The sequence below is a fragment of the Chiloscyllium punctatum genome, chromosome 4 (genome assembly GCF_047496795.1).
Source record: "Chiloscyllium punctatum isolate Juve2018m chromosome 4, sChiPun1.3, whole genome shotgun sequence".
Classification (NCBI taxonomy): Eukaryota; Metazoa; Chordata; class Chondrichthyes; order Orectolobiformes; family Hemiscylliidae; genus Chiloscyllium; species Chiloscyllium punctatum.
This window is the reverse complement of record NC_092742.1, coordinates 22,796,751-22,813,088: the sequence shown is the minus strand read 5'-3', so window position 1 is coordinate 22,813,088 and position 16,338 is coordinate 22,796,751. Positions and strand designations below refer to the sequence as shown.

The window sequence follows — 16,338 nt, the reverse complement described above, 5'->3', positions numbered from 1 at the left end:
CTGCACATCCCTGGACACTATGTGCAAATTTAGCATAGCCAATCCACAATAACCATGCAACATCTTTAGACTGTGGGAGGGAACCTGAGCACCTAGAGGAAACCCATAACAACAGGGGAAGAATGACAAATCTCTATGCAGACAGTCGCCCAAGGGTAGAATCAAACCCAGGTTCCTGGAGCTGTGAGGCAGCAGTGCTAACCACTGAGCCACCGTGCCATTCCTTCAATATTATTGTCAGTTACCTTCCTGCTCCATTAGCATTAGCTGACCATGCCTCTGCTATTTTGAAATGCCCAGAGTTAACCCTGACTGATTTAGGTACCAGAATGAGCAAACCGCTGCCTTATGATGTACTGGGGATGGTTTTTTTTCCTGCGGGCAATGGAACTGGAGAGGCCCATTAAAGTTAAGTGTTGAATTATTTTTGTAGGCCCCAGAGGAAGAGTTCACATTTGGAGCAGATGTTGAGATTGTTGAAGCCAAATTCTCTGAAGTGTGAGACTTTAACTGGAACCAGGTGGCCTCTGTTAGCATTGGCTAACAGCCATCATTGGGACAGAGTGAGTGTAAAATAGGCTTTTACGTGCGAATGTAACGATCTACATTATGCTTTGGGATTGATCTACATAGGCACTTGGTGCCTTCTATTATTATAATCTTTATCTTGATGAATTCCATCAACTGTAGTAATGATTTCATTCTGTAACAATGCCTTTTATTTATATCTTCCAGCAACAATGCAAATTATTTTGTGAATAAGTCCAAAAAAGGAATCTCTTTTGCATTCAGAAACCACATGAATCTGTTGTTCTTAATCTTCTTTCTGGCAAAAATATAAAGTTTCATTTGAACATGCTAACGCTCGGCTGACTCACCTCAGTTTTAATTGAACTGATTAGTGTCTGTTAGTACTGGAGCAGTCAAGTTGCGTTCAATCTTTCACAAAGATTCAATCTTACAGGCACACTGTATGCAGAGATGGAAGTAAAACAGACTGGTGAATTTACACAGTTCACCAACATCTTCAAGGGCAATTAGGGCTGAGCAAATAAATGCTGGCCTAGCCAGAGACACCCAAGTCCCGTGAACAAATGTTAATAAAAGTCTACATTCATAAAACTGCCCATTCTGAGTGGAATATGGATCAGGAGAGTGGTAAGGTATTTGTTTAGCTGCTAAGACATATTCCATTGACAGAGACAATGCCCTCTGGAATAGATTACTAGGGAGCATGGATTCCTTGGTGTCATTTAAAAGAGAGTAAGGCAATCTCCTGCCTTACTATGATTATTTCGGGTTTATTAAACATTAGCTGGGATTAAAAGAACAAATTGGTTACTTCAATCATCCAGAGATTTGCTTGACAATTAAAAAGAGTTAGAGAGGAATTTGAGCTTTTATTCATTGGCCTTATGCTGGAATATGGACTAATTTGGGGCTGATGGTGAGCTTGTTGAATTGTCAAGTGTCTAGGTGTAAGAGTTTGCAGACAGTAGTTTCTATGTTTGTATTGTGTAACACATGCATCTTGATAGCTTAATCAAATAACACTAAGTTCTAGTAGCCATGCCACAGTTTGTGGAATCTCTCCTGGTAATTTATACAATTTCTCTTTGTACTTAATGTGGATCCTGTTACATAAATCAATACCGTGCTCCCTTCAAGATCAATATACCCCTTCACCGATGTGATACTCAGAACTGAACACAATAATCCTGGTATATGGTCTAATAGCTTTGTATAGCTGTAACATGCCATCTCACCCTTTGGATAAGAGATGTTTACAGTGCAAGAGGGCACTTTGGGAATTGTGTCTGTGTCGGTTAACCAAGATCTGACTACATAATGCCAATTTCAAGCTCTTGGCCCATAGCCTTGGGCACAGTGACAATGCAAGTGAATATCTACATATGGCTTAAAGGTTTCAAAGTTTTCTGACTCAATCACCCTTTCAGGCAGTGAGTTCCAGACATCCAGAAGTTTACCTCCTACCTCAAGTATATGCCCCCCTACTAATGGAGAATGTGCCTTCCTACTCACCCTTTCTGTGCCTGTCATAATTTTATACACCTCGAGAAGTTTCCTTCTCAACCTTCATTGTTCAAAGAAAACAATTCTTGCCTAATCATAAGACCATAAGACTGGAGCAGAAGTAGGTCAATAGGCCCATTCGATGCATTCAATTTTGTTCCCTCCATGACTACCTGGTCAGGTCCATACCCCCTAACAAGCCACTCTTTCCTCCTGGCACCTTCCCCTGCCACTGCAGGAATTGCAAAACCTGTGCTCACACCTCCCCCATTCTCTCTGTCCAAGGCCCCAAAGGAACCTTTCACATCCATCAAAGTTTCACCTACACTTCCACACATGTAATTTATTGTATCTATTGCTCCCCGATGCTGTCTCATTTACACTGGGGAGACTGCTCATCTTTTCACAGAGCGCTTTAGGGAACATCTCTGGGACCCCTGCACCAGTCAACCCCACCACCCCGTGACTGAACATTTCAACTCCCCCTCCCACTATGCCGAGGACATGCAGGTTCTGGGCCTCCTCCATCACCACTCTTTCACCACTCGACACCTGAAGGAAGAACACCTTATCTTCTGCCTCGGGACCCTTCAAACTCCAGGGCATCAATGTGGACTTCACCAGTTTCCTCATTTCCCCTTCCTCCACCTTACCCCAGTTCCAACCTTCCAGCTCAACACTGCCCTCATGACCTGTCCCACCTGTCAATCTTCCTTCCCACCTATCCATTCCACCCTCCTCTCCGATCAATCACCTTTACCCCCACCTCCATCTACCTATTGGACTCTCAGCTACCTTCTCCCCTGCCCCACCCCCCCTCCCATTTATCTCTCCATCCTCGAGGCTCCCAGCCTCATTCCTGAAGAAGGGCTCCGGTCTGAAATGTTGATTTTCCTGCTCCTTGGATGTTGCCTGACCTGATGTGCTTTTCCAACAACACACTCTCAACTCTGATCTCCAGCATCTGCAGACCTCACTGTCTCCCATTCAGTGCACTGTCATTCAATGAGATGATGGCTGATCTGATCATCCCCGACTTCACTATCCTGCCTTTTTGTAATAACCCTTGTTTCCCTCACTGATTAAAATCCAGCCTGAACAGCCTTCTGCAGTAATGTATTCCACACATTCACTATCCTCTGACAGTGGAAGTTCCTACTTATTCCTACTCAATTGTGTGAACCCCTACAGTGAGATTATGTCCAATGATCCTAGGCTGTCCAACAAGGGGAAGAAAATCTGTCCACATCTACCCTGTCAAGTCCCCTAAGAATCTTGTATGTTTTAATAAAGACGCACCACTCAATCTTCAATAGTCAAAGTATCAACCTGGTTAACCTTCTCGTAATTGCATGTGATACTGTTACCTAACCAATGTTTAACCAGTCATAGCAAAATTTCCCTACTTTTGTATTCTATAAAGTTGACTTGTGAAAGCAATATTTCATATGCCTTCTCAACCACCTTATCAGCCTGTGCTGCTACCTCAGGGATCTGTAGTTCTGTACACCAGGATCCCTCTGATCATTAGCAGTTTCCAGGGTTCAACCAATTAAAGTGTCATCCCTTGCCTAGTTAGCCCTCAACAAGTGCATTACTGCACACTTTCCTGCATTGAATTCCATTTGCCACTGGATATGTCCACGTAAACAGAGTGTTAGTATTCTCCTGCCGTTTACAGCTATCCTTTGCGTCATCTGCAAACTTCTTGGTCATACCATGTACATTTAAGTCCAAATCATTAATGTTCACTACAAATAATAAGGGCCAAGCACTGAGTCCTACAGTACCCTCCTGGTAACAGACTTCTAGTTATGGTGGCTTCCCTCAGTCATCACAATCTGCTTCTTGTCTCTCAGTCAATTTTGGATCCCATGGGCTCTTAGTTTTTTTTGACCAGTCTGCCATGAGGGACCTTATCAAATCAATGTGGAACCAGGCCATTTAGCCTCGAATGTCCACACTGACCCTCCAAAGAGCTTCCCACCCAGACCCTCCTTATCCCTGTAACCCTGCATTTTGTATGGTTAATCTACCTGGCTTGAACATCCCTGGATGGTTTAGCAAGGCCAATCCAACTAACCTGTACAATTTTGGGCTGTGGGAGGAAACCAGAGCACCCGGAGGAAGCCCGGGCAGACGCAGAGAGAATGTGCAAACTCCACACAGACAGTTGCCCAAGGCTGGAATCGAACCCAGGTCCCTGGCACTGTGAGACAGCAGTGCTAACCACTGAGCCACCTTACCCCCGGTAGCAATGCCTTGCAAATCACATCAAATACATTATTCTCATCAATACTCCTGGTTATCTCCTAAAAAAAAATCAGTCTCCCTATATGACTTGGTGACATATTTTGATTTATATACTCCTGTGAAGTTTTTGTGCATTTCATTGTATTATGATATTATTATTTAAATATAGGTTGTCATTTAGAAATTATTCTGAGGGAATGCTGTGCTGTTGAAAATGCTGATCCTTAGATGACACATTAAACAGAATCCTGTCTATTTTCCCAGGTGGCTATAAAAGTTCCCATGACACTGTTCACAGAAGGTGCAGAATTGTTAAGGTGCAGAAGGCTATCATTTGGCCAATCATGTCTGCACTCGATGTTTGAATATTTTAGCTTTGTGCCAAGCTCTTGCTTTTACCTGTAATCATGAATATTGTTCCTGTTTAAATAATCATCTAATCTCTTAACTGCATCAAATGAATCTGCCTCCATCACACTCCCAGGCAGTGCATTCCAGTCCTCGCTACTCACTATGTAAAAAAGACTTGTCTCATTGCATATTTGCTTGCTTTGGAAAACACTTTAATGTTCTGCCCTTTGCTTTCATGAACTGGAACAGGTTCTTCCTATCTGCTCTGTCTAGGTCACTAATGTTTTTGAAAACTTGAATGGAGTCTCCTCCCAGCCCACCCCTCTCCAAGGAAAACTGTGCCAACTTCTCCAATCTATCCTTATAAGCAAAGTTTCCAAACTCTGGAACCGTTTTTGTAAACCTCTTCTACACTCCCTCCAATGTATCCACATCCTCCTAAAGTGTGGTGCCCAGAAACTGTATACAATATCCAGCTGAGGTCCAACCAGTGTCTGATATAAATTCGGTATAACTTGGACTCATGCACTCTATGCCCCTGTTTATGAATCCTATTTAAATGAAGCCGATAATACTGCATGCTTTATTAACAGTTCTTGCTAATTGTTCTGTAACCTTTAGATTTAGATTTTATTGTCATGTGTCCTCAAGTGGAGGGGACAGGAGGACAGTGAAAAGTATACAAAGTCGCCACTCCTGGCACTATCTTAAGTACCGAAGTACTTAGGGGTACAAAAATGGAAGAATAAAGAAATAAGTTAACAAGTTTATCACTATAGTTCTTCCTAGTATAAAGTAGGAAAAGAATGAAGTAGTGAGGTAATGACATATATGTGGATTTTGAAGTTATCACTGTTGTCCGAGCTAATACTTATTGTTCAAACCCTCAGCTGACATCATTACAGAAAAGTGGATATCTGATCAATAAATTATTTCTCTTTATGAGTGTTTCCTTTATGAGTGTAAAACTTTGCTGGCATGTTCTTACATGACAACATTGACTAATCTTCAAAAGAATGTCACTGGCTCTGAAGTGCATTAGGACATCCTTAGGTCATATGTAACATGCTTTCTTAATTAGGATAATTCCCACAATGAGATTTGTTTAAAGAAACAAAAATTACAATGTATAGAAGCAAAATTATAACATTTTGAACAGGTTTAAACAGGTGAATTGTATTGAGAGCCAGATAAACATTGCTACTCTTATTGAGAGTACTTTGTTATTCCTTCATTTGAACTAATGCATTGATGGTGAAAGGGGCCCTGAGGATTTATTATTTTCATAATAAATTCTATCCTTAATTGTAATATCAGATAAATGACCACCAGGGAGTTCTGTTATGAAGATATAGAACAGGAAGGGGTTATTACCATCTGATAGCTGAATGAGCAATAACCAGTACCGTAGGAATATAACAATTCAATCACTGCAATGGAATCTTTGCACTTCATTTGTGTAATGTTTTTGAAGAAATATGTGTGGTTCTGCAAACACTAGCAAGAAATTAATCGGAAGAGTTTCTCCCTGGATTGATTTAGTTATATTTGTTTAGGAGATGCTGTCTCGATAATCACATGGCAATTTTTTATTCATCAGCGCTCTTTCACTGACTCAGTTTGCCCACTGAATTAGTGGTCAAATTCACATGGGCACTGTTCCCAGATCCTCTCTCTAAATATTTTAGGACCTCCCTATTATTGGGATATGCACATTCTTAAGAGGACTACAGTTTAAAGTCCAATGTGTATAATTTTTTTGTTAACTCAGAGATCAGTATGGTTTCGAAGGGAAATAATGGGATTGTTTTGCATGTCCAGAATAATAGGCAGTTTGTATAATGAGTACACAATCTTTTGTGTCCAGTGTTCCTGATGCCAAATTCTGTTTGATAATCATTTCTGTGAAGGCTCTTTATTTGTTATAAGTTTATATGGTGCCTTTAACATAATAAGTTCTTGTTGCTGCTTTCATCTGATGTTCCATTCTCCAAGTATACAGAAACAGGAATATTTATTCTTAATTGCCTTTCTGTCATCATTAAAAGCTATCAAGAAGTCCAGAGCCCAGAGAAAGTATATTCCTGTTTGGGTGAAAGGAAAGGTTGGTAGATACAGGGAATGCTGGATGACTAAAGAAATTGAGGGTTTGGTTAAGAATAAGAAGGAAGCATATGTCAGGCATAGACAAGATAGATCAAATGAATCCTTAGAAGAGTATAAAGGCAGTAGAAATATACTTACGAGGGAAATCAGGAGGGCAAAAAGGGAACATGAGATAGCTTTGGCAAATAGAGTTAAGGAGAATCCAAAGGGTTTTCACAAATACATGAAGCACAAAAGGGTAACTGGGGAGAGAATAGGGTCCCTCAAAGATCAGCAAGGTGGCCTTTGTGTGGAGCCGCAGGAGATGGGGGAGAAACAAAAAGAGTATTTTGTATTAGTATTTACTGTGGAAAAGGATATGGAAGATATAGACTGTAGGGAAATAGATGGTGACATCTTGATAAATGTCCATATTACAGAGGAGGAAGTGCTGGATGTCTGGAAACACATAAAAATGGATAAATCCCCAGGGTCTACTCAGGTGTACCCTAGAACTCTGTGGGAAGCTAGGGAAGTGATTGCTGAGCCCCTTACTGAGATATTTGTATCATTGATAGTCATAGGTGAGGTGCCGGAAGACTGGAGGTTGGCAAACGTGGTGCCACTGTTTAAGAAGGATGGTAAGGACAAGCCAGGAATTACAGACCGGTGAGCCTGACGCCGGTGGTGAGCAAGAGTTTGGAGGAAATCCTGAGGGACAGGATGTACATGTATTTGGAAAGGCAAGGACTGATTAGGGATAGTCAACATGGCTTTGTGCGTGGGAAATCATGTGTCACAAACTTAGTTGAGTTTTTTGAAGACGTAACAAAGAGGATTGATGAGGGCAGACCAGTAGATGTGATCTATATGGACTTCAGTAAGGCATTCGACAAGGTTCCCCATGGAAGACTGGTTAGCAAGGTTACATCTCATGGAATACGGAGAGAACCAGCCATTTGGATACATAACTGGCTCAAAGGTAGAAGACAGAGGGTGGTGATGGAGGGTTGTTTTTCAGACTGGAGGCCTATGACCAGTGGTGTGCCACAAGGATTGGTGCTGGGTCTACTTCTTTTCATCATTTATATAAATAATTTGGATGTGAGCATAAGAGGCTATAGTTCGTAAGTTTGCAGATGACACCAAAATTGGAGATGTAGTGAACAATGAAGAAGTTTACCTCAGATTACAATGGATCTTGATCAGATAGGCCAAAGGGCTCAGAAGTGGCAGATGAAGTTTAATTTCGATAAATTTGAGGTGCTGCATTTTGGGAAAGTAAATCTTAGCAGGATGTATACACTTAATGGTAAGGTCCTAGGGAGTGTTGCTGAACAAAGAGACCTTGGAGTGCAGGTTCATAGCTCCTTGGAAGTGGAGTCACAGGTAGATAGGATAGTGAAGAAGGCGTTTGGCATGCTTTCCTTTATTGGTCAGAGTATTGAGTACAGGAGTTGGGAGGCATGTTGCAGCTGTACAGGACATTGGTTAAGCCACTGTTGGAATATTGCGTGCAATTCTGGTCTCCTTCCTATCGGAAAGATGTTGTGAAATTTGAAAAAGTTCAGAGAAGATTTGCAAGAATGATGCCAGGGTTGAAGGATTTGAGCTATAGGGAGACGTTATATAGGCTGGGGGTGTTTTCCCTGCAGCCTCAGAGGCTGAGGGGTGACCTTATAGAGGATTATAAAATCATGAGGGGCATGGATAGGATAAATAGACAGTCTCTTCCCTGGGGTGGGGGAGTCCAGAACTAGAGGGCATAGATTTAGGGTGAGAGGGGAAAGATATAAAAAACCTAAGGGGCAACTTTTTCACACAGAGGGTGGTACGTGTATGGAATGAGCTGCCAGAGGAAGTGGTGGATGCTGGTACGATTGCAACATTTAAGAGGCTAGGATGGGTATATAAATAGGAAGGGTTTGAGGTTTATGGGCCGGGTGCTGGTAGGTGGGACTAGAATGGGTTGGGAAATCTGGTCAGCATGGATAAGTTGAACCAAAGGGTCTGTTTCCATGCTGTGCATCTCTATGACTCTAAGAAGGTTCAATTTCAAGTTCAAGTGCAACCTGTCCTGGGAGTGTGTCACAATATGTTTGAATAAGTTGATGCATAATATTGGTATGGACTAGGCCAGACCACTCTAAACATTCTTAAGTAAGCCGCCCCAGACCATAACTTTGCAATTTGTTTCAGTCAGTGTACAGTGAAAATTATCCGGAGTAAGATAGCTAGGTTGATTTTAAAACAGACAAAACGTTGTTCACAAAGTTGAACAATGAAACACAAAGAACAGAATAAAGAACCCCTACAGAAATCAACCTATCTAACTATACTTAGTTATGCTGTTCCGTAATACAGAACAGTCCCAATAAGCAAACTCCCTTTGAGAACCAGTATAAATGGAACACATGCTTACAGGTTGAAGTTGAGAAGCAGAAAAGAGACAGAGTTTCCACACAGCTCCCTGTTGAACTTCTCAGTTCAAGACTGAATTAAAACCACTCGAGAGCTGACCACGCCCCTTTCATTATACAGGTCATTTCTAAAACATGACCACTTTGGTCTGAAGTCTCATCTATTTACATATGAACAAAAAGGCCTCTCAAAATCCTTCTCATCTCTGTACCAAACCAGATTGATTGGAGCCCGGCCTGGTTTATTACCCCTCTGAAAAAGAAAATCAAGGACAGAGTCACCTTGAGCCAAGGAACAGCTTTTAGGAAAAAAGGGACTAGCTTTGTGAGAATATTTTAAAATCTATGAAAGAGTTAATATAATATGTGCACAGGAGCTGTCCTTTAAAAGTTAACCAAGTAAATACACTTTTGACTGAAATTTCATGCGGGATCAGTGAATGCTAAAGCAGTAAGTAGAGTACAGTTGTAATTAATAATGATAGCAACAGCCATGGCATCTTTTCATTACGGTAAAATGTCTCTTGGTGACTCACAGAGATGAAATGACTGGTCTTACAAAAGATGGGTTATGGTCGTTAACCAATGGCAGAGCTGAAGATAAAACAAAAATTGAAATTGCTGTAGAAACTCAGCAGCTCTGGCAGCATCTGTGGAGAGAAAGCAAAGTTAACATTCAAGTGCGGGAGCCCTTGTGAATTAGATCAAGTATCACTGGACTTGAAATGTTAACCTTGCTTTTCTTCCACAGATGCTGCCAGACCTGTTGAGTTTCTCCAAAAAATTTCTACTTTTTGTTTCTGATCTTCAACATGCCCAATTCTTTGTTTTCTTACAGGATAGCAGTGTTGAAGTAGTAGACTTTAGAGACATGTTTTGAAGGAGGTAGTAGGAATGAGTTTAGGAAGGAAGTTCTAAAGTGTGGAAGGAATTTGGTTGAAGACTTGGCTGTTAAAAATGAATGAAAACCATGGAGATCAAGGATCTATCAATTAAAATCCAAAGTGGAGGCATTGTTATGTTAGAACATTTCCCCAGAATGGTGTCTCTGTGATAATGTCTGACCATAATTATGAGGAGGTTGCAGAACTAAAGAGGGTTTCTGTCTTGAGCACTGATGTCTGAACATAGGCATGGATACTGACCAGTGCGTTAGGTTAAGTTTCAGTGATGTTTCAGATGCATTTTAGTTTATACAAGGTAGTACTGAGGATGTTTTTGAGGTTGGCCGTGAGTAATTAAATGGTCTGAGCCAGTAGCAGGGACTGAAATTGTTGTTTAAGATAGTCGGTCTGTGAAAGTTACCTCAGAAAGTTTGGAATAGCTCCTCCCACTGGTAAATAAATGATTGTTTCTGTGACGAGCTAGTCAGTTTGTTATTAGTCGGGTCTCCAGTCTGTATGCACACAGTGTAGACCGAGTTACGATCTCTTATGAGATAACAACATCTTTTATCTAGTGTTAAGGTGGTAAACCAGTCTTAAGCTTATTTATCCTACAATTGTGTAATAAACTATTACTGCTTACTCAAACATACATCTCATCTGTTGAAGTCTTATTATTGATTAATCCTTCACCACATATTACATAAAATCCGCAGACTTGAATGACATGAAGAGTTTGTGGCAACTTGCTTATCTAAAAGAAGATTCTAGAAGAACCAAGTTCCAACCAAAAACATCACTTAAGACACGGTGTCTAGTGCACTGGATACCTGGCTTCAAAGCTGAAGAAACTGTCTTCAAGACAAAGAATGCGCAGCTTCACAAGAATAAGGAAGTGGAAAGGTCTGCAAGGAAAGAAGACTTCAAGAATGCAACCATTTTAAATAAGATGCAAGGAGCCAGCCAGAAACAATGACAGCAGCCAGTCCATTTAGACTGGAAAAGCAGCACAGCAGCCTCCTCAGAAACAGCGAAATGGGTAAGGCCTTTACTTAGGGTTAGGCAGACTGTGGTGGCACCTCATAAAGCCTGAACTGTGAAGTGGAATCTGGATCTGCCAGGATCCCACTCTCTGTTCTCTGTACAGCCTAGTTTAGGTCTCCTGTGCTGAGGTGGGTGAGGGCATCTCAGGGACTTGCAGACTGCACCAAGAGTTTCACCTTTTGTATTTTTCATCATTTCAGTAGAACTTCCTGAAAGTGATTGAAGTAAGTTTAAGTTGCCAAAGTATTCAATCAGGAAGTATTAGTGATGGAAAATCTCTGTCATTCTTGGTACTGTTGAACAAATATACTTATGGTCCATTGAACTGTGTCTGGGTGGTCGTTCTGTGGTCAGAACAGTGCAACACCACAAAGGCAAACCTGGTTTGCACTGGACAAACCTCTTACTGTGCAGTGGCCCTGAACATGAAAACGATTCCATTGCTGGAAGCTGAACAAGGGTCTGTACCTGCCGACACAAGTGGGAGTCCCAGTTGATCACACTTGTAGCCAGGGCCAGTGACCTCAGAATATCTCCCAGTCTGACTGGGAGCTGTGATCAGGATTGTTTTGGGAGTGCATTGGTATGGGAGGATGTCAGAGTGGAGGATAGGGCTGCCTTGTCCTGAATGGTGTGAAGCTCCTTGACTGTTGTTGGGGCTGCACCCATCCAAGCAAGTAGAGAGTAGATGGTGGACAGGCTTTGGGGAGGCAGGAAGTGAGTTACTCACTGCAGGATTCCTAGCTTCTGAACTTGTTTGTGTAGCCACTGTATTTATATGCCTCGTCCAGTTCAGTTAATTGAGCACAAAAAGATATTGGCGATACTCCAGTGTAGCAATGAAGTTCCAGCCTTAGACTCAATTCTTCTGTCATTTCTCTAAAGTGGGCATTAGAGACCCTGTGATTCTATTGCTAAGAAGAGTGAGACAGTTGGTCTGGCCAATATTTATCCCTCAACAATGTCATTGAATAGATTATCTTGCTATTATCACATTATTATATGTGGAAGATTGCTGTGCAGATTGTCTGCTGTGTTTCCTACAGCACAAGTGTCACTGGACTTCAGAAGTGCTTTGTTGATGTAGTGTCCAGGCGCTGCAAGAAATGCTGTTTGACTCTATTTTTCTTTACTTTTTTTTCTCTGTCAATGAAGAGAGAAATATCCAAGCCCTTAACTTGGAGATTTACAGCCGGTTATAAAGTGAGAGTATAAAGAGAAACTGTCCCATATGTTGTTATGCTAGTTCACTCTCATTTCTCCAGTGTATTCACTTAATAAAGGTGCCACACAAAAGATTAATACACAAGGCAAAATCACATGAGGTTAGGGGTAATTAGCTTGGATAAAGGATTGGCTAACCAACAGAAAGCAGAGATTCAGGATAAATGGGTCTTTTTCTGATTGGAATGCCACAGGGTTCAATCCTTGGTGGCTTATGTACATCTAGGATTTGGATGCATAAATAAGAAATTTACAAACTGATATGGATAGTTTCAGTGAATGGACCAAAATTTGGTAGATGAGAATGACATGGATAAGATCATCCATTTTGTTCAAAGGAATGGAAATGCAACTTATTAACTAAATGGAGAGAAATTTCAGAGTGCTTTATTGTAGGGGGATCTGGGTGTCCTTGTGCATGAAGTGCAGGTACAGCAGATAACAAGGAAGGCAAATGGAATTTTGGCATTTATTGCTAAAGGAATAGGATATAAATGTAAGGAGTGCTGCTGCAGTTGTACAAGGCATTAGTAAGAATGCACCCGGAGCATTGCATACAATTTTATATGATCATATTAAATGGAGGAGCAGACTTGAAATGCTAAATTGCCTACTCCTGCTCCTAGTTTTATCTTGGTATGCGTAACAGTTCTATCTGTCATATTTACTATGAATGAGTAAGTCATCTCTCTTTAACTCTCTTTGACAAATGACCTTAGCACCTTGAAGTAATTTTGCAGCATCATCAACATGTTTGTCTTTCTTCCCCTGTACAGATATAGATGAATGTACATCAGGAACCCATCAATGTAACCCTTCGCAGATCTGCATAAATACTGAGGGAGGCTACAGCTGCTCCTGCACTGAGGGTTATTGGTTAGTAGAGGGACAGTGTATGGGTAAGTGTTGATTCATTTTATGATAAGAGAAGGAATTAAAATAAAATTGTACATGATTCTTGCTCAGTAGTGCTATCCATGCAGGAATAAATGGGGAGGAAATAGGTAGGGCTTAAATTTTTTGTAGTTTTAATGCTCAAGTCCTCAACAATTTGAGCTCTGTCATGGTGAGCCTTGGGTCAGTGAGCTAGCTAACTCTAAGAAGTAGAAGCTGCAACACAAGTACACTGGACTTTCCACATTCCCTGTCAGACTGAATGGTCTCACATGGGCACTCTCTCCCAATTGCAGGTTCTCTGGTGCCACCTGCACCACCAGACCTCACTGACCTAGCCCAGATTCCACTCTTTTTCCTCCCAAACTCCATCAGGATCAGACTTCCCATGTTTCCAAGGTTTGAAAGCCACCCTCTCCGTCAATCCTGATCAGCAGGAGCCTCCTTCCCAGAAGGAAAAACCAGTAAAATTTGCAAATAATGCATAGTGGCCTAACTTGCCTTGCATACCTCAGAACAGCGCACATCTAGTATGACCAGTATGTTCATTCCCAAGTCTGACTCTATTTTTTACTGGTTTATTCCCTCTTAGCTGTTGGGGACCTTTTCTGTCACTCTCCTCCTGCCAGAATGCCAGAATGCCACAATATAGATGATGGTACTGTGCTTTGCCAGTACTACATCTCAGCCCCTCAACTATGTTCCAATCAGATTAAAGGACAGCCTGATGATTCTTCAGTCAGTTCTGGTACTTTCCCTGTCTCCATCTCCCTACGTTAAACATTACCTATCTACAGCACATGATCTGCAGTGGTTCAAGATGGCTGCTCACCATCACCTTCTCAAGGGCAACTAGGGATAAGCAATAAATGCTGGCTGAGGCAGCAATGGCTGCATTCCACAAGTGAATTTTAATATTAGCAAATTTGCTGATGATACAAAGCTGGGTGGCAGGGTGAAATGTGAGGAGGATGTTAGGAGCTTACAGGGTGACCTGGACAGGCTAGGAGAGTGGACAGATGCATGGCAGATGCAGTTTAATGTGGATAAATTTGTGGTTATCCACTTTGGTGGCAAGAGCAGGACGGCAGATTACTACCTAAATGGAGTCAAGTTAGGTAAAGGGGCAGTACAACAAGATCTAGGTGTTCTTGTACACCAGTCAATGAAAGCAAGCATGCAGGTACAGCAGGCAGTGAAGAAAGCTAATAGCATGCTGGCCTTCATATCAAGAGGAATTGAGTACAGAAGCAAAGAGGTTCTTCTGCAGCTGTACAGGGCCCTGATGAGACCGCCACTGGAATATTGTGTGTAGTTTTGGTCTCCATATTTGAGGAAAGACATTCTGGCTATTGAGGGAGTGCAGTGTAGATTCACGAGGTCAATTCCCGGAATGGCGGGACTATCTTACGTTGAAAGATTGGAGTGACTGGGCTTGTATACCCTTGAGTTTAGAAGACTGAGAGGGGGTCTGATTGAGACATATAAGATTATTAAAGGATAAGACACACTGGAGGCAGGAAGCATGTTTCCGCTGATGGGTGAGTCCCGAACCAGAGGACACAGATTAAAAATAAGGGGTAGGCCATTTAGAACAGAGTTGAGGAGAAACGTCTTCACCCAGAGAGTGGTGAGTGTGTGGAATGCTCTGCCCCAGAAGGCTGTGGAGGCCAAGTATCTGGATACTTTCAAGAAAGAGTTGGATAGAGCTCTTAAGGATAGTGGAATCAAGGGTAATGGGGATAAGGCAGGAACAGGATACTGATTGAGGATGATCAGCCATGATCATAATGAATGGTGGTGCTGGCTCGAAGGGCAGAATGGCCTACTCCTGCACCTATTGTCTATTGTCTATTGTCAATTCCCATTCCCATTCCCATTCATTGGCCAGGACACCAGAATATCTAGGTTTGATGCAGGTCTCAGCATGTGTAAAAATGTAAGCCTTTTTGCAAATAGTTCTCCTCTCTCTCTGTCAGGAACTGCCTACCTTCTACCTGGTGCCTCATCTAGATTAGCAGGCTCAGCTGGGTGTGGATGATATTTTCTGGTTGCTATGCAGCAACAGGACAAACAAATTATGACCTGAGGCAAAATGATAAATGCATTGAGAAACAAGCTCTATTCTCCACTGTGCTGATAAAAGGTGATTTTCCCAACTTTGCTGACAAAGTTTGAAAGGAGGAAACAATTCCTGGCTGGAATCATTGTGGCCCCGCAACAGTGGAGAAAGTGCAAACTGCGTTTCTGATGAAGGGCTTATGCCTGAAACATCAATCCTCCTGCTTCTCGGATGCTGCCTGACTTGCTGTGCTTTTCCAGTACTACATCTCAGCCCCTACATCTCAGTTTGAAGTACAGCCTGATGATTCTTCAGTCAGTTCTGGTACTTTCCCTGTCCCCATCTCCCTACGTTAAACATTACCTATCTACAGCACATGATCTGCAGTGGTTCAAGATGGCTGCTCACCATCACCTTCTCAAGGGCAACTAGGGATAAGCAATAAATGCTGGCTGAGGCAGCAATGGCTGCATTCCACAAGTGAATTTTAATAAAAGCAAATTGACTCTCAGTTAACAATAACACTTTAGGACAGTGAAACATTATGGATTATTCCTGATTTCTCTCCAGAATTACAGCCCTTTTTAACTGTTTGTACTTCAAAGAGTGTGGCAATCTTCTGTTGGAGAAATCCCATGGATTTTCCAGGGGTACTACGTGGTGCACTGACTTCTTTTCCATGAGGTAAATTAAAGCTGGAGCTTGTTCACTACAGTGACAGGAATGACATATGAAGGGAAGTCAAGTAGACTGGACTTTAAATCTTTTGGAACTCAGGGGAATGAAAAGTCATGCATTGGAAAGTATACATTTTTTGAGAGTTTGACAGGTGCACAGAGGCTGCTTTTTTTCCGCCTGGAGAATTTTGGTGTACACAGTCTCAGGATAAAGGGCTGGACATTTCAGATTGATATTGGTTGTGAATCTTTCAAATTCTCTATCCTAGATGCTATGGATGCTCAATATCTGGAAGTATTTAAGATTGAAAGTGAGAGATAGTTGAGGACAAAGGGAATCATAAGCCTCATATTGGCCCTGGGGTGGGTTCAGAGAAGGTTCACGAGAATGGTCCCAGGAATGAAAAGCT

General features: G+C 41.8%; 1 protein-coding gene across 2 annotated transcripts in view; it reads left to right on the top strand.

The window, feature by feature from the left end:
• The window catches only part of fbln5 (fibulin 5), a 96,608-nt gene that overhangs the window by 41,602 nt on the left and 38,668 nt on the right, over positions 1-16,338 (top strand). For both annotated transcript variants that reach the window (XM_072568244.1, XM_072568243.1), the window contains exon 5: positions 13,072-13,194. In XM_072568244.1, coding sequence (XP_072424345.1) covers positions 13,072-13,194 — 123 coding nt within the window. The remainder of the gene's footprint in view (positions 1-13,071; positions 13,195-16,338) is intronic.